Source organism: Seriola lalandi, unplaced genomic scaffold (assembly GCF_002814215.2).
Source record: "Seriola lalandi dorsalis isolate HSWRI2012SDOR001 ecotype SW California unplaced genomic scaffold, Sedor1 jcf7180002052117, whole genome shotgun sequence".
Classification (NCBI taxonomy): domain Eukaryota; kingdom Metazoa; phylum Chordata; class Actinopteri; order Carangiformes; family Carangidae; genus Seriola; species Seriola lalandi.
The window spans coordinates 367,124-392,732 of record NW_019522670.1 but is presented as its reverse complement, the minus strand read 5'-3'; the positions used below and the strand labels follow the sequence as shown (position 1 = coordinate 392,732).

Below are 25,609 nucleotides of genomic sequence, written 5' to 3'. Positions count from 1 at the left end.
GACCCGAACTCTTGCATGGCGTGCATTTTTAATTTCTCTTTGATCTTTATTCTGATTGGGACCTGAGAAAAATTATGTCCACATATGAGGACATTAGTTTTAAATTTCGATTACTGAGTGGCAGTATAATATCCTCATATGTGGTCACCAGGCCCTCGTTTAGAAAAAGTTAGTATTGTGGTCTAGAGAACCCAAAATGTGAGGTCCACATATGTGGACGCCAGGTCCTAGGAGGATAAACAAGATAATGGAAATATAAAATACTATAGTGTACGTAACGTTTGATGTAGTGGTGTTAAATGTAGAAGGAGGACACCTAACCTGTTTCTTGAAGGTGACTGAGAATGGTCTACTTGGCTTTACCAAACCAACACATCAGAAAAGACTGTTCATGGCCTGTATTGGCAGGACTGACTATTTTCATCGCCTGAAAATGTTGACCATCTGTTGTGTAAAAAAATGGACATTGTGCAGGTCCAACATGGAAAACAGTTTTGAAGCGCCAAAAAGGAAAGGGAAAAAAAATGAATGGGAGCATTTGTAAAAGTAATCTGTACTTAAAGAGGAAATCCACAAAAATGTTATTTGTTTTTTCACCCCATATACTCTTGCAAGTGATTATGTGTACAGTGGAAAACAAATATCTTCTCAAAGCCAAGACTTTGGGATACATCTAGTTTGTTGCCCACAAGACCAACAGGTGAAGGTGACACAGACCCAGTTCAAGACCTCTGTGATCGTCTGGCTCATTATAGTCATGGGGAGGGCTCCTTTCTCTAGTTTTTAGCAATTTCAGCAGCATAACTCTAGGGATGACAATGCCGAACTGTCAGACCGAACCCCTGACATCAACTTCAGCAGCACAAACAGGTTGAGATTATGAATCCTGAGGGCTTAAGTGATCCTCTGACTTTCCCTCTAGCTCCACTGTGAGGTTGATGTTTGTGGTTTCCAACTGTTGGATGGATTGCCATAAAATTTGCAATGCACATTAGAATCCTCTGAATTTTCATTTACCATCAAAATTCAAAAAGTTTGTCCAATTCATTTGTTTATGACCAAATACCAACATTCCCCTTGGCCCCAGATGCACTGTTTTACTGCTAATTAGCAAATGTTACCGTGCTCACATGCTAAACTAAGATGGCGAACATGCTATAAACATCACTGTTTAACATTAGTATATTAGCATTGTCATTTTGATCATATTACCATGATGACTTGTAGTTAGCCTCGCAGTGCTGCTAGCACATAACATAGGTGAGAAGTAATGGGAATGACATACAATGATCATGAACGTGAGAATCAAGGCAAGAACAGCTAGCCAAATTTATTCCCCTGGCTTATTATACAAAACTTAAAATTGTGTTGGCAACTCAAATGTTGTACAAGAATAATTCATTTTCAAGATCTCACCGCAAGAGCTCGATGACACTAAATAAGTGAGATCAGGCTGCAGACACCTAGCCCAGCAGACGTGCCACAGGGCAGCCTATTTCTGCCTTAGTTGTGAAAATCCTGATCTCATTAGCTGTCAGTATTATCTTTGACTGTTTCGAGGAAGCCCAGAAATTCCACAGGGTGGAACGCACCGGGCCAGACTGGCCATGTGGTTCTGCTCCGCTTCAGGAAACACCAGCCGTGGACTGTAGTGTGAGAGCAGGCAGCTCTGTGCTCTTGTTTTGACGGAGGCAGCGAAGGCACAGCTCCCTTCTCCTGCTCCTCACATTCCACTTTCTGCAGAATAAACCTCTTGCACCATCTCACTTTCAGTCTTCATCTCCAGTTTTCACCACTAGAATGTGTTTTCTGTGTGCGAGAGGGTAAATCTGGAATACATGTGTCTTAAATTTCAAACTGCTTTCTTTTTGATATGTGTTAAATAATAGCTTAAAATATGATATCCTGATGTCTTTTGTTGAAATTTCGACCCTTTTGAGCCTCATAAAGGTTTTATGGAACAACAAGTCGCATTTTTTTCTACTTGCACTTTTCATACTGTGGTATAAATCATATATATTTCCAGACTTGTGAGTGGTGACTTATTTAATACTGTATTACACACTTAAAACTGACAAAAACACTAAAATGCCAGTGTTGTGCAATTTGCAATTTTTTGAGCCTCCAGCAGTGTTGACAAGGAAACTACAAATGTTGAACCATAGACATGCACTTGTCTCACTCATTGTAAGTTTGCCTAAAGCACGGTGTGTTTCTTTCTTTCTTTCTCCATCAGCACTTTCAGACCATGCTGAAGACCAAGCTAAATGTGCTGACGCTGAGGAAGGAACCGTTGCCCACGGTGATCTTTCACGAGCCTGAGGCCATTGAGCTTTGCTCCACCACACCGCTTACAAAGAGCAGGACCCATGCTGGATACAAGGTAGGATCACATGAGCCTAATAATCCCCAAATCCAGGCCTGTTCCTGAACAGTAAATCTATAATAGCATTAATAGAATCATAATCCAACTGTTTTTCCCTTTCTTTCTGGACACACAAGTTATATTCATTCCTCTGTGCACTCCCCCCAGCACACTTTTTGAAAGTTTTGTGTCTGAATCACATCTTTGAATAATTAATATTAAATGTGTGTATGTGGCCACACGTGTATGCGTGTGTGCGCTCTGGCATGGGTGTGTTTGTTTTCTTCCTCTCCCTGGCTCTGTTAAGTGTCAGATGTAGGGTTTCAACCAATGAGCTGTTGGACTCGCAGCCTATTCTCTTTTTCATTGTCCTCAAAACAGAAAACAAACAGGGCTACAGATTAAAATAGCAGCCACGCTCTGTTATTACACATAATACTTCCAACCGAGTAACTGAGTGTGTCTTTGTGCGTTTGCTTGCCTTGTGCCAGAGCATTGTAAGCATAACAAATAAAGTGAGATGATTGTGGGCACATGTGAGACAACTTGACGGGGCCGTGTGGGTACAAGGATTTAGGTTTTTTTTTTTTTTCTTAGTTCTTAAAATGTTGTTTTTGGTCACTTGTGCTGTACGGTTAACAAGCATGTCAGGAAAGGAGTTGAAGCTGTTCCAACTTTACCTAACTAAAACAAACATTTCATATCTGGCAGATGCCTTAAAATGTTGAGGAAAAAATAATTCCCTCTTGAAATTATTGCCAAGAAACACACACATGGAACACACAGTCCCCATGCTTGATGTTGATATTTGAGTTTGTTGGATCACCGTACAGAAGAGCTAACAGAAACACACACAGACATATACTGTATATGTATTTATATGCATTGAAAAAAAAAATTCCCAAGGCAGCTAAAAGGCTGAAAATGCTGAGTCATCATAAGCAACTTCCCAAAAACTCCTGAAATTGAAATGTGAAGATGAAGCGAAAGTCGAGAGTCTTTACAGGCAGACATACTTACACACCCAGACATGGTGATAAACAGGGTAAGTAGCAGGGTTTTCATTGACTCATGGTCAAATAAAAGTGGTCTCTTAGTTTTGTTGTAGGAATTATTAAATCTTAAATAACAATATGATTAATGAAATAGGAGCTAATGCTGTGAATGTATTCAAGAATTCATCTTTAATTCAGTGAATTAAGACGATGAGAGGTCTGTGATGAGAGCTGACAGATGACCACTTTCTTTAAAATTAAAGAAAAAAAACATTCCTGATGTGATGTTAGCTGATGCATTATTTACTACAAATCCTTTCACCCGTTACGCTGCTCTTGCTTGTCTTCATGTCTCTTAAAGACAGCTGTTATCCTGCCAGTTATGATAAAATCAAGCAAGACTTCCTCCTCTTGTAAATGCGGCAGTGGTATTGTTAAACCATGTTTTCACTGAATAAAAACTACACAGGCAGACTAGTAAGATAACACTCAAACTCCTTCATGTTCTCATCAATGTCACATATAGAATGCGACACTGATGCAAACTACATCATGTCTGGTGATTTAAATATGTTTGGTGAAAAAAAACCCCCAAAGAAAACGACTGTGTCTCGGTTATGTCCTGACTGGATATAAAGCCGACACCCTTCCTCTTCCTTCTTTAAGGTCTTTCTCCATTATAGAAACAAAGGTTGAAGATGAATGGCTGAAATGGACTGACAGATGTTAAATGTTGGGTGACAGTTTGAAGAGTTTATTCATTCATTGTTCTTAAAGGCTCAGTAAAATTATTTTAGCATCTTTAGCTTGTACATGCTCCATGTGTTGTTACACGGGAGGTAATAAAACCTCAACAAGCTGTTCCAAATAATATCTAAACACACTTCCAAACCCATGATATTGCTGTTATAGCTACTGTAGCCCATGTGCTAACAGATATGGGTTCTTTTTAGAAAGCTAAGTGATTCTTTATGATAAGGGGGTTAGCTGGGCACTACAAATTACATTTGATTGGATACATTTATGCACGTTCCCACAAATGCAGGAAGCATTATCAAACATTTTAGCGTCAGGACTTTAAGATTTGACCTCTAGATGCTTGATAATAAAACACAATAGCAAACACAAGATCATGGATTATGTAGTTTTTATTTGACTGTGTCGTTAAGACTTTTCGCTCAATAATAACCTAAGTGACATGTTGCGTCACAACTTACTGACTCATCAGCATCCCAGTGTTCAGTGCGTCATGCTCAATTTCCCACTGATTAATTGTTTTTAATCACCTGTCATGCACTGGCAATGTGTTTCTTTTTTTTCTTTTTTTCTTTTTTTTGTGGACCTAGAACTGGAAATAAGAAGTGTCCAGCTCTAACAGCAGTTTATCTTTATTTTTTTATCTAAAGTCAGCAGTATAATGATGCACAGTTATTCAGTGGGAATCATGGTAGCAGTGACACACAGCAGCCTCTCTTATCATCCGACTGGCAATCGCTGCCGTGATGGAAGATAAATATTGATATATCGCCTAGGTGAATGCTGCACAGAGCTGGACTTGGTATCCCTCTCTGTCTAGTGTGAATCCCAGCATCCTCTCGCTGCCCGCTCCTCTTTCTGTACCCACTGCTCTTTCCAGCGTTGCTGAGAATGCCAAAGCCATGTTGCCATGGATACCACTACAGCTATTCAGCAGAATACCAGCCACACACAAAAAAAAATTCATTTCCCTCATCTGTCTGCGACCTCCTTATTTGCAAGTCTGTCTGTCTTGCCGCCTGCATCTGTTTGCCTGTGTATTGGCTTGTGTAACTTCCCGTCTGAGTCACTACCTGCCTGTCTGCATATCTGTCTGCCCACCTGCTTCAGCACCTCTGCTTCCACTGTTAGACCTTAAAGAGACATTATTTTCTTTTCAAGGGAGAAAAGTGAGGAAACAATGGTCTTTGCACTTCTTTCCCTCATTCATGCTTGGCTTTTTTATATCCTACAATACAATATGATACAATTTATTATCCTCATGGACTGCTTTATATTCCCTCTCTTTCATTTCTCACTCCTTTCTCCTTCTCTCCGCTCTCTCCCAGCCCCCAGGTGTACTCGCAGTTTACAGGCAGGCAGGAATGCTGGCTAAGGGCTGCTGTGCCCCTGCCAAAGCTAACAGCTAGCAAGGATGAAAGGCCACCTCTCATTGCCCTGCCCGGGCTGCTGCTGTCAAAAGAGGTCCACTTCATGTCCATTGAGAAAACGTGCTCAATGCACTTAACAGCCATGCCAGCCCCACAGTCGTACTCCGTGACAATGGTGAAATTACTTTGGAGACCGCTCAAAACACAACTCGGCTCCTTGCTCATGACTTTGTTGTGTTTTTAATTTAATTTGCTCCCTACTTTCCAAGAGCGTAAACAGAGAGAATGTTATCAACACACTGACACTGAGGACTACACCGTTTGGTCAGGGATAGTATTGATTTTTAACTCTCTGCTCTTGTCTCTTCAGGGTCATGTTTTCAGGGGGTCAGGCTAGAACCCTCACTAGTCAAATTAGGTTTTATAAAAGTGTAGCCTCTTGGCTATGCATGTGTAGTGAGACAGTGTGTAGACTGTAGATGTGTTAACATGGATGTTGAGTAGAAACTCCTCCATCAAAATGCTGCTAAAAGATCATATTTGTGTTGAAGTTATCAACAATCAATCAATTAGTTCATGACAATATTTGATTATTCATTCATGCTAAATTAATCTTTTAAGCAAAAATGCCAAACATTTTTTAGTTCCAGCTTCTTAGTTGTTTCTTTTTGTTTAATGCTTTAATGCTCTTGTCTGTTTCCTAAAATGTGAAATTATTCCTTTCAAAGCTCAAAATTGTGAATTTGTAGCTAAATATATCTTAATATTGACTGACATCTTGCTAGCTGCTTCAGTTTCAGGGTCCTGATATTGCTCATGCTGGCTCACTGTTACACTGTCATGACTAGCTTGGGACGCTTAAATAGAACTGAGCCATCATAACTGTGATTAGTAACATGTGTGCTTTAACTGCTATGACACGTCAAAATGTCTGCTGTGAAATAGGGCCCGTTGTCATTTGCAGCCCAAGTTACGTCTGTTTCTGATTGCTCTGCTGGGCATAATTTCCCTCATGTGTAGTTGAACCAAACCAATGATGGTGCGTGATTCTCCTACACTGATGTCATTCACGCTGGCGGCCCAGGACAGGCTGGTCCTACCATGTCTTTATCTTATCTGTGAGGCAGAGAGGCTTTTTGTCCCTCTGTAATTGGTATGCTGATGTCAGTCAGTGTGCTGGACGTGCCGTCACTTCTCCTCCAGTGAACGAGAACAGCACGCACAGTGATGACATTTAGATGATTAGCAACCATCCAGGGTGAGCTGCCCGGTGCTCCCAGTTCCCTGCTGCATGCATGAATGTCTGTCTGTCTCTGTTTTGGTCTGGTGGAGCCTTTGTATCAGTGGTTTTGGACATTAGCTTGCTTTGCCATCTGTGATAATGTACAAACATTCCTGGGTTGTGTCTTTCCAGCTTAAACAGTGTCCATCATGTTGTTGTCAGACCTAACAGCTAATGGGAGCAGCCGATATGTTTCTGTGTGAAGATGGGTTCTGCCTTTGACCACAGTTATTAAGATGGTGCTCCACACAAAGTGTTTAAATTTCAGTGTCAGTTTCCTGTTACTGTTTGGTTATGTTTGCAGAATATTTGTGTGCACCAGTCTAGGGTTGCAGATGGATATATTGACAGATGAACTGCAAGGAAATATGAAAGCTAAAGTACTTGTATGGTGTTGTTCTGTGCCTGTGGTTTAGTTGCAGTGACCATATTTGGAGATTGCTACCTGTAGTCTTCAGGAAAGCTAAGTGCACTGTTTATGTTGGTCATTTTTATCTGTTTTAAGGATAATTAGTATTGCAATGCTTGTTTTATTGTTTGTTTGTAAGAAACTGGCCTCAGGTTAACTGGTGTGTTGTCTCTGCTGGCACTGCTGCTCATCAGCGGGGAGACAGACTGGGCTGCAGTTCAGGGCTTCTCTCACTGATTGACCCAGGCTGTTTGGCTCTTCTCAGATTAAAAGACTGGATAGTCAGACCAAAAGTTTAGTCATCAGCTCTTTCTTTGTGTCACTCACGTTCACTGTTTCATGGTGCAGGTCAACAATATAAAAAAAAAAAAGTTTATAGAGCTTTACATATCCATATCATATCTATATGGTGTACCCTGCCTTTCACCAAATGTCAGCAGGAATATGCTTCAGCATCTGGACTAGATGAACCTCAACGTGTTCTGTAGGCTGATCCTGATGCACCCAGTACGGTGTGAATGTACAGCACTTACAACATTTCTATGAGCCCTGACTTAATAGCATGTGTTTGTAAGGGAAAATAAAAGTTTCATTAATACACTTTTGTATTTGCATTGCAAATTTGTGTGGGTGGGTGAGACCATATTTTGTGGCCAGAAATTGAAAACGTAGCTGGCTCCTGTGACACCTAGACACATTTTATGACCACCATTGGAATATGGAGAATTTTACCCTATAGTAGACTGTATGGAAAGGGCTGTGAATGTGAAAGCTTCTTTCATGTACACTGAGGTGCTCCTGTCTTGACTTACACTGAAACACTCAGACTCTGTTTTGCACACACACACACACACACACACACACACACACACACACACACACACACACACACACACACACACCCTTCTTCTTCTCAATGCACAACACAAACAAGGCAAATACACACAGCACTTGTAAAAAAAAAAAAAGAAAAAAAAAAAAACCCTCATCCATCTTTGCATGCCGTGGCAAGCGGAGCCAGCTGTACTGTGCTGATTCAATAAGTTTAGAGGAATGTTAACAACCTCCTCAGGAATGCTGCGTTCCCAAGCAGTGGATTTCCAGTCATGTTGAGGGATCCAGACGCAGGGGCCTACTGAGGGAGAACGCCAGGATAACCTTAGCATCAGACAGTTTTACACATGCTGTATCATTTCTGTATGTGACTCAGTAACTGTCTTTATCCCAATGCCATGGTGCTGACTATAGCCTGACTGATACCAGAATCCAATACAGATATTACAATGATATGTTGTCAATATTTGTGTTTTTTCCCCATATAAACAGAGAAAATACACACATTGTGGAAAAAGGGAAAATGCTGACCCAGATACAGTATGTGCTGAGTGACACATGTCAAATTTTTAAACAAGGTGGACCTGGTGCCAAGATTTTTTTGTCAAACTCATTTTCTCACTACTACTATACTGTACCCAAAAATATATGTTTTATGGCACTACAGTTTCTTATTACTTATCAGCAGACATACAATATGTGCTCCCCATCTTTTCTAAATTAACTGAAAGGTTAACTCTTTGGAAGTTACAAGCTTCCTTTTAGACAGTGATTATGACAAGCAGCCAACATCAAATCACCGCTGCCAGATACAAATCTGATATGTTTCCAAATAGTCAGCTTGAGGTATGAACAAAACAGTTCACATTGGCATCCCAACTCATGTCGTTTGGAAGTGATAAAGATTTGGATAGAGAGAGCGCTGAGAGATAGACTGTGTGTTTTGTCTGCACCACCTGTTTGTCCTTGGACCAGTGTCTGGGAAAGTGCCTAATGCTTAAACGACAAGTTCCAGAAGGGTTGCTGACTGTTTGTACCTTCACATCAGTCTGTTCCCAGACCTGATTCAACAGGACCAAACTGCTTTCCTTAACAACTGCCTCCTTGTTCTGCTCTAAGCCCCTCTTCCTGTCATCTCAGCCCCTCTCTTCTCCTTTCTCCATGTTCCCAAAGATTCTCCGTAGGGACAGGTATCTCCTCATTGATTCCTCTTAAGTCTCTCTTCCTTCTCCTCCTCCTCCTTTTCCCATACCTCCTTTCTTCTGCTTGATAGCTGAACCAGCTGTGGCCCCAGCAGCAGCAGCTGCCCTAGCTCTACACCTCTCATACACACACATGCATGCCTGTGCGCTTACACGCAGATACAGACTCCCTCTGACTGAGACAGACACACAGACAGTGTGTGTTGTGTGTGAGTGCACCAGGATGTTCCTGTCTTTCTTCCCACTGGCTCACTTGCTGGGCTGCGGATGTTTTTTCTGTCTCCCTCTGTGTATCCCTCACTTTCTTCTGTCTTTCTTTGCATTCAATTACTGTCTACCAGCTTTTCTGTCTTTTCTCCCCATGCGTTTACATCAATAAGTTTCTCTATGCGTGTCTGTTTAGTTCTCTTTTGTCATTCCATAATTGTGGTTTGTCAGGCATTGTTGGTTTTTCATGCAGTGATTCATCAAAAAATGTTAAATGTTAAAATCTGTTTGCCTCATTTATCATTAACCTCAGACAGGATTGTTGCTGGCATGCAGTGGTGGCAGAGTGACTGTGCTGGCATGCATGTACAACAGAATGTTTTTAATGAGTAATAGTTGCAGTCTTTTGCATACTATGCATCATTTGCACAACTTCTCCGATGCCTACTACAAATGTCTCTTAGCACAGAGTCGACCAACACCTTGGGATCAGCAATATGACTCCAAACTTTGGCTAGATATAAGCATATACTGTATGCTCTTGTTATCACCACATAGAGGGTGTGTGCGCACTGATTAATGTGTGTCTGCATATGTGTAATGTGAATGTAAGAGGGGAAACTGTCGACGGACCACTATGACCTGTAAGGCTGGGTCACCTAACTAACAAGTGCTACCGCTAACGAGCTAATTTTCTAGCATGTTTATTGGCAGCTGTGTGAGCTATTATAACAGTGCTACCTTATATTTTATAGACCACACTGGCTGTGGGCTTGTCAATATCATTAGATTTGTTTTTATTAACATTAAAATTGATATATTTCAATAGGAATTGATATTTGAACCTTTGTCTTTCTACCACAATAACATTTAGCTTTTTCCTCCTCATGATCTCATGTTTTTCCAGCCAGACAGATCACAGTTGGTGGATATTACTTTGCAGGGCCACAGATGCACTCATTGAGGAATTTGATGGAAAATTCTATGATAATACAACTGTAGTACAGAAAAGTTTTCAAAATCTGATAAACAATGAGTAGGTCAATTAAAGAGCTTGAAGGAAAGGTTTGACATTTTGGGAATTATGGATTTTCCCTTTCATTACAATGGTTAGATGAAAAGATTGATACCACTCTCATAGCTGTACAGTAAATATGAATAGCTTCATATTTAGCGCACAGATAAGACAGTGATAATCTTCTCATCTTGCCCTGACAAAAAAGTCAATAATCATATATCCTAGCAAAAAGTGGCCTACTGACGAATTATCAGCTGTCTCCGTCATGTCATGTGACCTTTGCTTTGCAGGTATAGCAAGGCAGTCCATCAAGAGTCTCCCAATGTAGGAGAGAGTAAGAATAGAAAAAGACAATGACCTCCATAAACCAAGAGTAATGGTGGCCACATGTCTCACCACACATGCAAATGTTTAACCACACTCCTCCTCCCTCCTCTCACAAACTCGATCCATTTCATTGTTTTTGTCTCTGTCCTATGAAGCTGGTATACAAACACATTTAGTTTCTCGTCTGCAGCACCAATCCAACGGATACTTTAAATTTCAACTTGACATAAGTTTAGTTTCCCAAACCCTGATTTTTTTTTTCTCCTTCTTCCCTCAGCCCGTATGTTTGTTGTCTGGTTGTCTGTCCGTTATTCTGTCAATTTTTGCTTTGCAGCATTCCTTCTTTGCAGCCCTCAAGGCCTTCGTTCCTGTAACTGATCATTATTTCTGTCTCTGTATTGCTTCACATGGAATCAATATTTTCAGTTTGACTGTATAGAACTGCTAACAATTAGCTGCAGAAGGAAGTCAGAACAATAGAGGGGATGTGAGGATAGAGATGGGGGGGGGGGCAGATGATAGGAGTTCAAGGAAGAAACGGGTGAAAGAGAGAAGTGGGAGTGGAAGAAGGAAGAGACAACAGAGTTTCAGAGTGGAGTACAAAGAGGAGAAACACATGGAAAGTTGAAACAAAGGGGAGGACTCAGTAGATCTCTGGAATGATTTAAGCTGCCTGCCTGACTTTGCCAGCACTGAGACGACTGGTGAGCAGGCCGCCAGAGCACAGGACAGCAGATGTTTTCTGTCCTGGATGCACAGATTGACGTATCAATTTTGTCCCGAGCTTGATGGGTAGAAAAATAGAGCTAGAATGATTTGCTTCATGCTGTGCACAAACACTAACAGAGTCCTCACGCAGGCGTTTACATTCTGGCTTGGAGTTCTTGAAAGCAGCTTGTTTCTGAGCTGTCAGTGAGTCAGTCTCTTCTCCGTCTGCAGAATTTTATGATCATTTGAGTCAGTGTGTCTCTTCATTGTTCCAGTCATAACCCATGATTTGTACCTTTGGAAACTGTTCTTGTGTGTTCACACAAACTCACAAAGATGCTCACAAACACGCTGTAGCTGTTAAAAGACACCAACTAACTTGTCTCAGGTCTTTGCTTCCAGACACAGATTGTGCACAGAACCACCATATGATGTTGCTTTGAGGCCTCATATTTAATGCAGGAATTCAGCTGGTGTCAGGTGTTAGATAAAAATTTGTGTTCTTAATTTTTCACATCTCTCCCTGGCTTCTTTCAGCCTGCAAAAGCATAATTTTCCTTAATGTTTGTCCACAAACCAAAACAAGACTCAGACCATGTACTCTACATCTGGGGCTGTGATGATGTTTTGTTACGCCTCTGCGCCAGCGACATCCACAGCTGGAAGCATTATGTTCTCGGGTTGTCTGTCTGTACATCTGATTCAAAGCAATTTCTTTAAATTTGGTACAAACAGTCACTTGGACTTAAGAATGAACTGATTAGATTTTGGTGGTCAAAGGTCAAGGTCACGGTGACCTCACAAAACATATTGTTGGCCATAACTCACTAATTCAAAAGCTAATTATAAAACAATTTAAAAAAAATATCTAAAAGGATAAAATTATGAAGTGTCGACATTTTATACCCAAAAGGTCAAAGGTCAACTTCAATGTGACATCATGATGTTCTGCAAAAACATTTCTGGCTGTTATACAATGCAGTTGGTGGAGGCATAAATGCGGTAATTGTAGTTTCAGTTCTAACCCAATAATAAAAAACATTTTTGTCTACCCATCACCATTTATTGGAAGGCAAACTTAATAAACTCCACATTGAGTTTCACATGAATGTACAAACACTCAACTATCCTTCTAACGATGCTAAATTTACCGACAGACCACATTTTAATACCAGGTGTAAATGGGCTCAGTGTCGTCTTAGGCCTGAAGGAAAAGTCTGTACGGGTGAAATAGGTGATTCATGCACTTCAAAACCAAAAAGAAATCAGGCGTATCCAAAGCTTTAGTGGTGTATTTGTTTTTTATGAACACGGCCTTATAAGCTGTATTTTTTTCCGTTTCTATCTATCCCTCATCTTTCTGCTCAAGCAGTGTAACAATTTCCTCTTCAGCTGCTGCATGTTTGGATTCAAAAACACAAAGTTTAATGTTTGCTCTGTCTGGTGACCTCCTCACCTCACACATACACACACACTCACTTACTTTTCTCTCAACCATACACACACACACACACACACACACACACACACACACACACTCTTATACAAGTGTATTTCATTTGTATTCATATCTGCATGCCTGGTACAAGTTACTTAAAGAAAAATTATTTATCCAGGCACATTACCTACTTCCACAGAACAGAGACAATAAAGCAGAGATGTATAGATTGAGCGAAAACACTGGCCTACTCCCAGTTTCTGTAAGACAATCAAACCTGGCAAAGCAGTCAGCCTTCATTCAACTAGGAAGCAAGCAATCAGTGGAAACGATCACAGTTTAAACAAGTAACTCAATATCAAAATAGGAGCATCAGAGAAAAGCAGCCCATAATGACTCTTTATTGCTTTTTGACATACAAACAGCACACTGGATGGTTGATGTATCTTGGCTCAGTCTTTGGATTTGTTGGCCGGCTGAGTGACTGACCGCCTTTTGGCTGCAAGAGGGTGTCAGTGTGGTTGACTAGCAAACCGCCCAGCCCAGCCTCCAGGCTGCCCCTGCAGACCTGTGGTAGTCAGCTGAATGATGGATCCAGTGCAAAGGCTGCATGTCCCACCCTTTGGTCACTGCTAATGAAAACCATGCATGAGGAGGCAGCTGCTTTCACTGCCTGGATCTCTTATGGTTGCCTATAGGAAACTGTGAAATCAATGTTGTGTTGCGCTGCAATCAGGGTATTTCGGGGGCCAATCCAGCCGAGTGGTAGGATCCTCTTGTTTGTGTATATGTGGATAATGTTCACCACAAATCACTCTTGTTGTGGTTTTGACATCAGTTGGGGAAAATAAACTACATATGTTCATTCAACTGATTTTCACACGAAATATTTTGTTACCATTGGTTGAGTTTACAATATTTTGAGAATTGATTTTACCACTGCATTCTGTCAGAGGAAATGTCTGCCCACAGTGGAGACATATCTCTGATGTTGGCATTGCAGTTGTTGTTCCATTTCCTCCTTTTTCTTTTTAAAGATTCTTTCAATCCTTTCATATATGTGTTTGTGTATAATTAAGGGTGTTTATGCCTCACAACAGCCATGTCTAGAGGCATTATGTTTTCGGGTTGTCTGTCTGTCCCATTTTTGCGACTGCAATACCTCAGTAACGCTTTCAGGTAATTTTCTCAAATTTGGCACAAATGTTCGCTTGGACTCAAGGATGAACTGATTAGATATTGGTGGTCAAAGGTTAAGGTCACTGTGACCTCACAAAACACGTTTTCAGCCTCAGTATCTCAGGAATGCCTTGATCCGTCCCTTCCTTTTGAAGGTGTCAGTGTTGTGAGTCCAGTTCAGTTTGTTATTGATTTGACTTCACTTCCTCTCCCTGTCTGACTCCTGTTTCTCTCATAGTCCACCACAAGCTCATTGGTTTTGCTCATATTGAGCTTCAGGTATCCTGTGGAATCATACATATCTATATAGTGATATAGTAGTGAGTTCCATTTTGCCCAAAAAAAAGACACAAACATGCATGTAAACTGCAACTTGAGTGGTTGGCAGAGGCATACAATCACACGGCGTAATTCTAGTTACATTTTTGTACCTTTATGGTAAATGCTACACCTGTCCTACATAAGACTAATTGTCTGTCTAACTGAGAGACTGGCGACTGGTTGACTGTTCTACATGCTTACTCTCAAAGATCCCATTCAGTCAAAATCATAGCAGAGAATGAGGGCAGGTAGACTTGACGGTTGCACACTAATCAAAACTTGTGAAAGAAGAGAAACAGTCACATCATGTGATGAATAAAACAGGACCCAGGCCTCCGCTGTGTATCACTTTCTGGTGCTTTATGTCAGTCAGTCATGCTTTATGCATTGGCATCTGTTGATGTGCTTGGTGGGATTTTTTCCTGTTATAAGCATCATAGAACATAAGCAATGAAAAGACTTACAGATAATAGTTCACTTAAATTTCTTAAGGGAATTGTGTTATCAAGACCACAGACGGGCTTGATATTTGGCAGATGTGCATTGAGCCATGAATGTAGGCCACATCTTCTGTAAATGTTGCAGACTGTTATATGATACACATCTTTTCTTTAGTATTCACACTTATCATTTGACTCATGTTATCTGCAGCCGCGTGTCAAATGTGTGCTGTATGTAAGCCAGCTGTAATGAACTCTTGAGAGTGTAGCGTATTCCCCTGCCTCAGTATAAACACAGACAGGAGTGAAAACTCTTTGAGTGTTTGACTCGTAGCAGGCTCCTCCTCTGTGTATTTTTATAAAGCCATAAAGAACACCATGTAGAGAAAGCGCACAAGTCAGCCATTATTCCTGGAACGCTCTTGAATTGGCCACATTCCCATAGAAAACTCCAGCTTTGTTCACTTCTTAGCTCTCTCTCTCCCCTTATCCCTCTCCATCTCCTCAGTCTATCGTGCTCCTGGTATGCAGTGTCATTACTATGGTATTCTATGGTCCTTGTTGCAACCACAGCTTCTCTTTGGGAAATAACACACATACACAGCCTTCAGCATGTCAGCAAAGTTACCACAGTGAATTAGAAAAGCCTCTCATCACCACTGTTGATTCTTAAAACATCTTTCTCTATACAGCAACTTAAGTACCCCAGTTTTTGAGGTTAATTGGCCTAAAGATGTACACTGAACATCAAATTTATTAGTTCAGTCAAACATTATTTTTTAATTTGCTCCACAGTGATTAGCTCCCAGTACTTGTCATGAAGTAATGTTTTTAATATTAAAAACTGCCTGAGGTGATATGAAATGGAAATGGATGCAGTCCACTTGTTTTTCACAGTTAATGTTTTTGCCCCATCTTACGAGTTGACACTGAACATCCACCCCTGAACAGTTAATTAGTAGGTTGGACTCTGAAAACAAGGGACCTGTGGTATCCTGATTTTAAACCTAACTATGCAGACATCAGTTCTTTGTAGAACTGTCCAAGGTTAATGGGTGGACGCTTTTTCCCATTGGGAAAGTGATCTTTTGGTCCCCTCTGTACACTAAAATATCACTAAACACACTCTTAACATTTTTACCTAAATGTTCTTGACGCTTGTCTGTTTTAATTGTGGCGTTCCCCAGGGGTCTATTCTTGTCCCACCGTTGTTTTCAATTTATTTACTTCCCATCATCATACAAAACCATGATGTCCCCTTCCATTGCTATGCAGATGACATGCAGTTATTCATTCCACTGCTATCCAACAAGTGTAGTAGTCAAGCCTTCTTCTTGTCTGTCTTAATGACATCATATTTCATGATGATAAATCGGTACTTTATAGTGGTATCAGTCAGCTTTCCCTCAAACAGGTCCAATAGGTGCAGACTGCTGCAGCTTGGAATATTTACTGGCACCAAGAAATTTAAATGTATCATCCCTGTCGTGGTCAACTTGCATTGACTCTGATAGATTCTATATTGATTCATTAAATTTTGCTCCTGACTTCTAAGGCATTAAATGGTCTTGTACCAAAATATGTGATTGATTTGCTGACCCCTTACATGCCTGTGCATCCCTTAGATCAATAGGGTCTACTGGTTATTCACATGTCTACCCTAGTGCCAGAAGTTGACCAGGGGTTCACAGTTAAAGCCCCCAGAGTTTGGGATACTTTGCCTGTTGAGATTACACAGGCTACGTCTGTAACATCTTTAAAATCACTTCTTAAAACTCTCTTGTCCAAGAAAGCCTGGGTGAATATGTTTCATCTTGGTTTTATCTCTTCATGTTTTCCATTTTGTGTTTTCTACCTACTTTTTCACAGCATGTTATTGTCCTTGTGTCTTATTATTGCATTTATGGTTTGTACTATTTTTAAACAGATATATGATATATATATATATGTGTGTGTGTGTGTGTGTGTGTGTGTGTGTGTGTGTGTGTGTGTATATATATATATATATATATATATATATATATGGCACCCCTGTTGTTTTTCTATTTGCAGCTTCTGCACATCTGGTGAAAAACTGCTTTTCAAACTGCTGTGATGTATTTTAGCCAACTGCATATTTACAATTGTTACACATCAAGCAGTGGAGAAGATGAGTCTAATAGTATCTGTGTGCGTCTCCTTTCCTGCAGGTGACCTACCTGGGTAAGGTGACTATCTCTGGGACCCAGTTCCTGTCTGGCTGCACAGAGTCAGCAGTGGTAGGTCTAGTGGAACGTCGTGCCCAGCAGCAGGGCACTTACCCTCCGGGCAACTCTCTGCTAGAGATTCGGCCCTTCCAGGTGCGCCTTCACCACCTGGACGAGCACGGCGAGGCCTCAGTAACCATGGACACCTACCAGGTGGCGCGGATCGCCTACTGCACAGCTGACCATAGCATCAGACCCAACGTATTTGCCTGGATCTACAGGGAGATCAATGATGACCTGTCCTTCCAGATGGACTGCCACGCAGTGGAGTGTGAGAGCAAGCTGGAAGCCAAGAAGCTGGCACACTCGATGATGGAGGCATTCCGCAAGACTTTCCACAGCATGCGCAGCGACGGCCGCATCCATAAGAGTGGCTCATCGGACGACTTTGCAGAGGACTCATCCACCCCTGAAGACTCAACCCCAGATGACGGTTGAACTGACACTCACCTAAGCTCCTGATCCCCATCCTAACAAAGCGAGGGATGGCTGGAAGGATGGACAGATTACCTGCTCTCTCTCATTCTCCTCTACAATCTCTCTTTTCTGTTATCAATTTGGAACAAAATTAACTGACCCTGTGAACCAACACACCCAGGATAATGAAGTAACTTTTAAATACTGTAAAGGGATGGTAGATGGAAAAGACCTACACTTATATACAGGGATAGCAAAGTGCTGCCACTTTGAGTAAATGGCCCTCAAAGACCCACACGGGGCCTTTTAAGCACCTCTGTAAACGCCCTCAAGAGATTGACTCAACATTTCCATTTTCAACCACTGTTACTCCTGCACCGAGCAGAAACACTGTTTGTGGTTCTTAAGCTTTTTCATCTAAGAAACAACAAAGTTTAGTCCCTGTTCTTCTGACCCCAGCTTATGAAAATCTATTGCTACTCTTGCCATGTAAGGACCCAGCAGAAATAGGCCTGTGACCTATTTTGGATTCCAGCCCAGAGTTTATGAGACTGTTGGAGCACATAAATTCTTTAAATGTTTAATTATGTGGATCTCTGTTACAATGCCTTCAACCTTGATAATAGCAAATGAGGATGTGAAAGAAAAGCCCAGCCTTTAAGCACTACTCATATCATCACTACAGTACCTTAGTCCAACCCCAAAATTCTTTGCCGGCATGGCTGTTACTCATGTGGACGACAGAGCTAGAGCTTCTACCTCTGTCTCTGTTTAATAGGTACTTAAAGATCCTGAGTATGTTAAAGGCACCTGGGAGAATAAAGGTGCTAAATGATGTTACATTTTAGAAATTCTCTCTAGGCTGAAAGCCTGGGCCTGTCTCAGACACCTTAATCATCCACATCTGACTTCTGTTTTGAGTATACCAAAATTCAGGCTGGATTTTGCCTGTCAGATTATGTGCCTCACTTTCCTCTCACATTAGTTTGGTCTCTCACCCAGGTCCCAGAGTGTGTGTATGTGTGTGTGTGTGTGTGTGTGTGTGTGTGGTGTGTGTGTGTGTGTGTGTGTGTGTAGGTGTAATTGCTTACTTCTGTACTTTGTATATATGAATGTACACGTGAGTGCTTGCATCTCTGTGTGTGAAAGAGAAAAGGAAGATTAGAGGGAGGGAAGACTTCTCATCGCCCTGGAAGCATCCATCTTTGATGCTTCAGGGAGGCGTTTTAAAATCAGACATGGTACTGTGACCATTTGCCACGTTTTCTTACTTTAATCTCGTATGAAATGAAAGCATGAGTATGAGCGTCTGAATGTGCCAGTCACTGAGGTTGTAGGACCCTTAAATCACAGCCGTCCAAGAAAACGACTGGCACCTCCTGGCCTCTGCTGAATGTACGATGAGTCCGACGTGCTGTGAGCATCTCACACCATCTCTAGTCACTTCAGTCTCCGATAATCCCCTCATGCTCTCACAGACAGCTGTACGGGAGCGAGTCGGTGACGAGTTAGCTCTGCTGCCCTGCATTGCCTCTCCGAGCGACTGAGGCATCATTGTGGGGCAAAAAACTCACCAGAGCTCCACGTTACTTTCTTCTTTTCTAACTAGACTGTGTTGAAAGGATTGGACCCTGTCAGTAGAAAAGGTCTTTGGTCAGTGACTCAAACAGAATGATCAGATGGCTCTGATCAGCACACACTCTCACATATACGCACCTACATACGACTATACATATGTACACACACATTGTATTTGAATCTCGCTCAATAAGCTTATGTAAATACAAATGTATCACTTTCCAAATATTACAGCATAAATGTTGATAGCTATTTTAAATAATAAAAAAAAAAATTGAGAACATCATATGATACAGAAACAGTGTTATGTTATAAAGCCTACTGTGAATAATAAGTGGAGAGCCTGATAGCCGTGGCTGTGTGAGCATGTGTGTGTAAGTGTGTGTGTCTGTGTGTTGTGTGTGTGTGTGTGTGTGTTTGGAAGGGATTGTATGTGGTGAGAAGTGTGGTGAGGGGTGTGTATGGACAGGATGGGGGGGGGTGTTTATAAAGCTGTAGATTACTGTGTCATGTCTGTCTGAAAGCTCAGACGCGCTTTAAATGTTCGAAAAAATGTTACTTAAGTGTTTTCTATACAGTGTTTGCAAAGATCAAGAAACAATTGCATATAAAGTATTTACCAACACCAAGCGTGTGATGGTGTGGTCTGTTTTGTCTCAAATCCACATCTCATGTCACCTCATTCATTCATTCATTCATTCATTCATTCATTCATTCCCCGCTGTCATTAGTTCCTGACTGAAAGAAGTTTTTATTCTTTAAGCTCTGCTTGATTTTAACTTACTGGATTCCCTGCTGCGGCTGTGTGTGGGAGGACAAATACAAAGCATGTTCAGTTTCAGAGCAAGCAAAATAAGTAACCAGATGATGCTCCGACAGGGCGCCAGGACAGATGTAAAGTGTAACCACGCAGTCAGTTTATCCTCGATACACACATGTTGCTGCACACTGGAATGTGATTTTCCTGAAACTATTCTCTGTGTAATATCTGCTTTGACGTGTCGGTGTGCTTTAAGAAATGTTTGGATGTGACTTAAAGCCACAGTCTGACACAAAAGCTATTCATTCTCTTTTTTTCATGGGATCATAATTGACAAGTGTAGGAGGGGTTGACGTATTTGAAACATCATTCATGCTGCATTGTGAGCAGGTTTGAGGATTTTAACACTTCTACTACAATCACTCTTCTGCTGTGTGTGGCCACAATGCCCTGAAACACTCATAAAAATAACTTTATGGCATTTCCAAGCATGTTTCAGGTTAAAGTGTGACACAGCCACAGCTTTGTCCATCCTCTGAAGGAGGTTTTTACCATTCCTCACATTCCTCTGACTTCCTCAGATCTTTCTCTTTTTTTTCATTGTGTTGTTGAGCTCCGGCCTCTTGTCTGCCAGAATGTGGCAAACCCCTTTCTCTTCAACGTGCCCACATCAATAACAAGATAACTAGCTGCTCTGTGCTTCTATGGCTGGCGATCATTTTGCAGCTTAAGAGCTGCAGAGAATTGGAGGCAAAATGGATGCTGTGAAGAATGTTAATGTGCGTTGAATGAGAACACTGCCTCCCTCTGGCAAGACGGGCTACAGCTTCTGCTTTGAACATTTTGTTTCAAAGAGGCCTTTACATGCTGTCATAAACAGTCCAAATCCTCATGATGATAATCATTGCTTTGTGTATGGCAGGTGCGAAACACATTGTTTTGCTGTCCATTGCTGCTGCTCATCTAGGATTCAAAAATAAAAGGTAACAGAGCCTGAATTCGTGCATTCTAATTCATTTTCTACAGAAACTACTGCTCCTGAAAGAGAAAGAGGCATTTTTGTTTATAATTTAAGCAACGCTTTACATTAAACAGATGCAACGTTTTCTCTGTTCTCGTCAACCATGATCACACAAGCTTCACTGTTTAGATGCCTCTTTGTCTTGGATCTCTACTGAGCATACACTCTCCAATTGCTCTCCACTGTGCTCTTGTGTCTGTCTGACCCACTTCCAGCAGTGCATCAGCACTGAGGGGCCCTGTGGGGCCCAGAAAGAGGCCACCCGGGCAGCCTGCATCTCTGCTTCACTGAGGCGTCAGTCAGTCAGTCAGCTCACAATACCACTCTGTTACCGCTCCAGCTGGCCGCTCTTCCTCCTCGAAGTCCCAGAACCGCCTGTCTATCCACCCGCCAAGGGCCCACATGCTTGAGGTCCGGCTGGGGAGGGGAGCAGCTAGTGCCAATACTGGCTGCTGATCAGACTCCTCGTATTCGCTCACTATCTCTGCCTTTCTCTCTTTTTTTTTTTCTCTGGGCTGCTGCTCCCCAAGCAAGGGGCCCAGGACTCTTGGAGAGCCTGTGGTGGAGTACTGTAAACATGTGTGTGCAACATATGTGTGAAATGGACCAGGAACTGTACACATTCTTTCTGCCCCTGGCTTGACTGATAAAGAACACTTAACATTGCAAAAGATGCAAATAGTTCCACATGGTTCAGTGTGGTGAAACAATAGGTTAGGTTTCAAACATTCAGAGAGAGTAAGCATAAGTTTTCTATTAGTGGTGATTGTTACAGATACATATTATAACCACTGCTAATTCAGTTCTGGCATTACATTCAATTTTGTGCGCAAAATTACTCTGGCATGAGTACTCTGTCATCACCATGGTGAACTCTTGATAACTTTATACCACTGTATTAAATACATTATAAACTGAGCTTGACAGAAAACATGACAAAAGCATATTTCTAAGAAAATTGAGAAATAATATGGGCAACGCTTTGTTTTATGGGACCATTATTTTGTAATAATTTCCCAATACTTTGCTGGAAAGGACTTAGTAGTATTGTACTAGTTATGAGGAAATTAGGAATTTCCTTGAAACAGCAAATCCAAGAAATTGTTCATTCATTATTTTTGATAATTGAAAACATTATTGATGTTAAATGTTGATATAGATGTTTGCTTGTACAGAAATGTCATATTTGCGTCTGTCTCTGCTTTCTCTGTAATATTTTTCCAGGAAAGTTCTGAGGAAAGTATTGGGAAATTATTATGGATCCATAAATATGAAGTGTTACCATGATGGAAAGAGAACTAGTTTAACATCTAAAGTACTGGGGGTAATGTATCTTCCAGACCTGAGGATGAGTGATGACGAGGACAGCCTCAGTTACATTCATTTTTTCTGACATACAAAGCATTTCCTCTGATCATGTCCAGATCCCCTCTCATCCCCTCCTGTTGGACTGGTCCCTGAAGCTTTCATATGATTTAAGATTCCTGTCGTAATGAAATGTAGACAGGAATGAAGGGGGGGGGGGGGACTCCAGACTCCAGACTCTCTCATTCATCTGTTAACCTAATCCCTGAGGATTGAGTGCACATCACTATTGTAATACACCTACAGTCACATACAGATGAGATGCGGCCCTGAATCCCCGGGGGACAGGAAATGTCTGGACTGTGATCCAGGAGGAGCTGGTTTGTCAGGAACAAGGGATAAAGGTCTGAGAGAACAACAAACTAAAACAGATCCCGGAAGAATGTCAGTGGCTCGCTCTTTAAAGTCCTACTGTGCGCTGTTTTGATGTTATTTAAACAGCTGTCGGTGTTTAAAACAACTAACATTACTGAAAAAATAAACAAATTGGATTTCTGTGAAAGTAAATTACATTTATTTTACATTTAAAAAATATCTCCTTTTAATAATTGTTAGATTATATGCTGTTCATGCCACTCCTGTGTAATGGTGATACTTTATTTGACTTTATCTGCTTCATTGTAGGACCGCATTCTGCATGTAGATAAAAGCAGATTTGGACAGGCTGCTGCCAAAGGAGGACAGAAGCACTGGAAAAGAAGCAGTGAGAAGAATGCAGAGGATTGTAGTAGAAAGTGGAAAGGAATGCATGTGCAGAAAAAATAAATTGGATGACTAGGTGACAGGAATGAAGACACGTCTCATCTGGTTGGGCATCTTGCACCCAGATGTTGAGGGAAGAGCTGTTTAATCCAGCTCTGTCACATCCTGCAGACTGGGCCAGAAAAACAGCTCAGAAAAATAAACAACTGGCCAAAATGTCTCATTGGTTGTGAATTACATTTCAGACACGAATAGATGGATGACAAAAAATGAAAAAAATGCACTTTTTCCCTTTGTGACTGTGTGAAGAAGGTCTAAAAACAGAACTCAAGACCTGATGACACACAGCTGATGTTACCTACTTTGTCCACTTGGTGTCATCATAGCTCAGCAGTTAGAAAACAGATGGACTGGCTTGCACACTGTCTGAAGAAGATGGTATGGCAGTAATGGAACGGCACAAGAGCCGAATATTACACCCTTTCCAGATAGCAGCGTTTGTAAAAGTATGAACTGCTGAATTAGATATAGTCAGTGACCTGGTCTTTAATTTGACTACATAATGGGAAATTAGACTAAAACAGAAGCATTTCTATTTTTCCCCCTCATCCCTCAGTACAGTGTGACCTCTTTGTGATTCCTCAAATTGGGGAATTTTAAAATTACATTAGTAAAAAAATGTTAAGACAAAGTCGGCCTGTTTGAATAGCATCCCTTTGAATTGTTCTAAATGATAGGAGGTGCCAAGAGGATATTTGAAATGTTTCAGTCTCTTCTCAGTCACTACAGGGTTGCTTTATCGAAAATGTCATGATTTCTGGATGGATGCCCCTTCACATTTGCTTCCCTTCACACATGTCAGCGCCTTTGAGAGGAACACAAAGATCACTGAGCATTCAACGCATATCATTGTAGCAGATCAGAATACCACACATGATCCTGGTTTTAACCGACAATTCAGCATACAGCCAGATCTGAGCTTGATAGTAAACACTGTCAATTACCTATAACAAGGTGAATAAACTTCAGTTTTTAGGCCATATTGTCAAGTAAAAAAATAGATTCATGTCTAAGCAGTGAAATGGGCCTCTGTGGCCCCTGAACTGAAGAAGAGTTTTTCAGCAATGACATTTAGCTTCGCCTTCTGAAGCAGCGGCCTACCTGTGTGGCTCAGCTGGTTTGATCCTGAAGCCCAGAAGCTCTGCGGGATGTTGGGCAGGAGGGAGAAGGAGCTTATAGCACATCTTTAAAATATCTCTGAACACAGGACAGATCTCACAGCACCATGCTATCTGTTCATCTTAGTGTGTGTGAGTGTGTGAGTGTGTGTGTGTGTGTGTGTGTGTGTGTGTGTGTGTGTGAGAGAGAGAGAGAGAGAGAAAGGGATTCATAACCTTAATCCAAGATGGGAAATGGATTTCATGTTTGTCATCGGTGATAGAATCGACATCTTTAATGCATACAGTAGATATTAAGCACTCCTATTTCAAAGAATAGAGGGCTTAGAGCAGAGCCAACCATATTGACAATGAGATAATGTTGTTGGCTTTATCATTTTTCTGTAAAGTGTATAAGTTGAAATAAGAGGGGGAAAAAAAATCAGCTTTTATTTGTTGACATTCAGTCAAACAGATAGCAAAGTATCCCCTAGAGTAGCTGAGTATTTCTTCCTTTGGAATATCTTAAATAAAACAAAGACTTGATGTCACAGTGAGAAATTGTTCTTAAATCAACTGGAAACCAGGTGGTCTTATACTGTCACATAACTGATGCTTTGAGTTTTGTGCCTGAGATGATGTCTTTCTAATGTCTGTTGCTTTCACAATAATAACAAACCGGCAGCTAAATATGAAATGCAGACATTTTCAAACCAAATTAATATCTGACAGAAGTAAACTAAATTTTGCTTGAAGAATTTTGGAACAAAACTGAACAACTTTTTGACTATCCTAATCAGACAAGAAGAAAAAGCAAATTACAAATTACTGGCACTCTGATACTGTATAGGCTGCCAATTGTTTTGGTTGCTGTGAATGTTGGATTATGCATTTTTACAAATCTGTCGTTATTATGACACAGAATGTTTTTAGGGAGTCAACATTTGTTTTAGTTGCTGCATGCCAAAAAAATCATTATTTCATCCTGATTCTCAAAGGAAATGTTGCTGTGATATTACTGTTCAGTACAGTAGCAGATACCAGTGAATCTGAACAAGTTCATGATTCTGCTTTTCTGATAAACCGATGAAGAAGAAACCTTGTAACTATGACAGAAGACGGTGACTTGCCTTGTGTGAGCAGTCCAGGCTGCTGCTGGTGATGGGATGATGTGGGGGAGGTTTTCTTACCGCTTTTGGCACCTTAACACCAATCAATCATCGTTTGGATGCAACAGCCGATCGGAGAATTGTTGCTGACCATGAGCTCGCCTTTATGGCCACAATTTACCCTCTTCTAAAGGCTACTACCAGCATGATAATGCACCAAGTCACAAAGCAAAAGTCGTCTCAAACTGGTTTCATGAACATGACAGTTCAGTGTACTTCAGTGACCTCCCCAGTCACCACATCTGAATCCAGTAGAACACCTTTGGGATGCGGTAGAACGGGAGATTGGCAGCATGAATGTGCAGCTGACAGCTCTGCAGAAAGGATGTTATGTCACATGGAG

At 41.2% G+C, this 25,609-nt stretch overlaps 1 protein-coding gene across 1 annotated transcript in view; it reads left to right on the top strand.

The window, feature by feature from the left end:
- Nucleotides 1-19,721, top strand: part of pid1 (phosphotyrosine interaction domain containing 1) — a 29,254-nt gene extending 9,533 nt beyond the window's left edge. Inside the window, exons 2-3 of the mRNA XM_023399735.2 lie at nucleotides 2,237-2,383; nucleotides 17,041-19,721. Coding sequence (XP_023255503.1) covers nucleotides 2,237-2,383; nucleotides 17,041-17,535 — 642 coding nt within the window. The 3' untranslated portion in view covers nucleotides 17,536-19,721. The remainder of the gene's footprint in view (nucleotides 1-2,236; nucleotides 2,384-17,040) is intronic.
- Nucleotides 19,722-25,609: the final 5,888 nt, after the last annotated feature.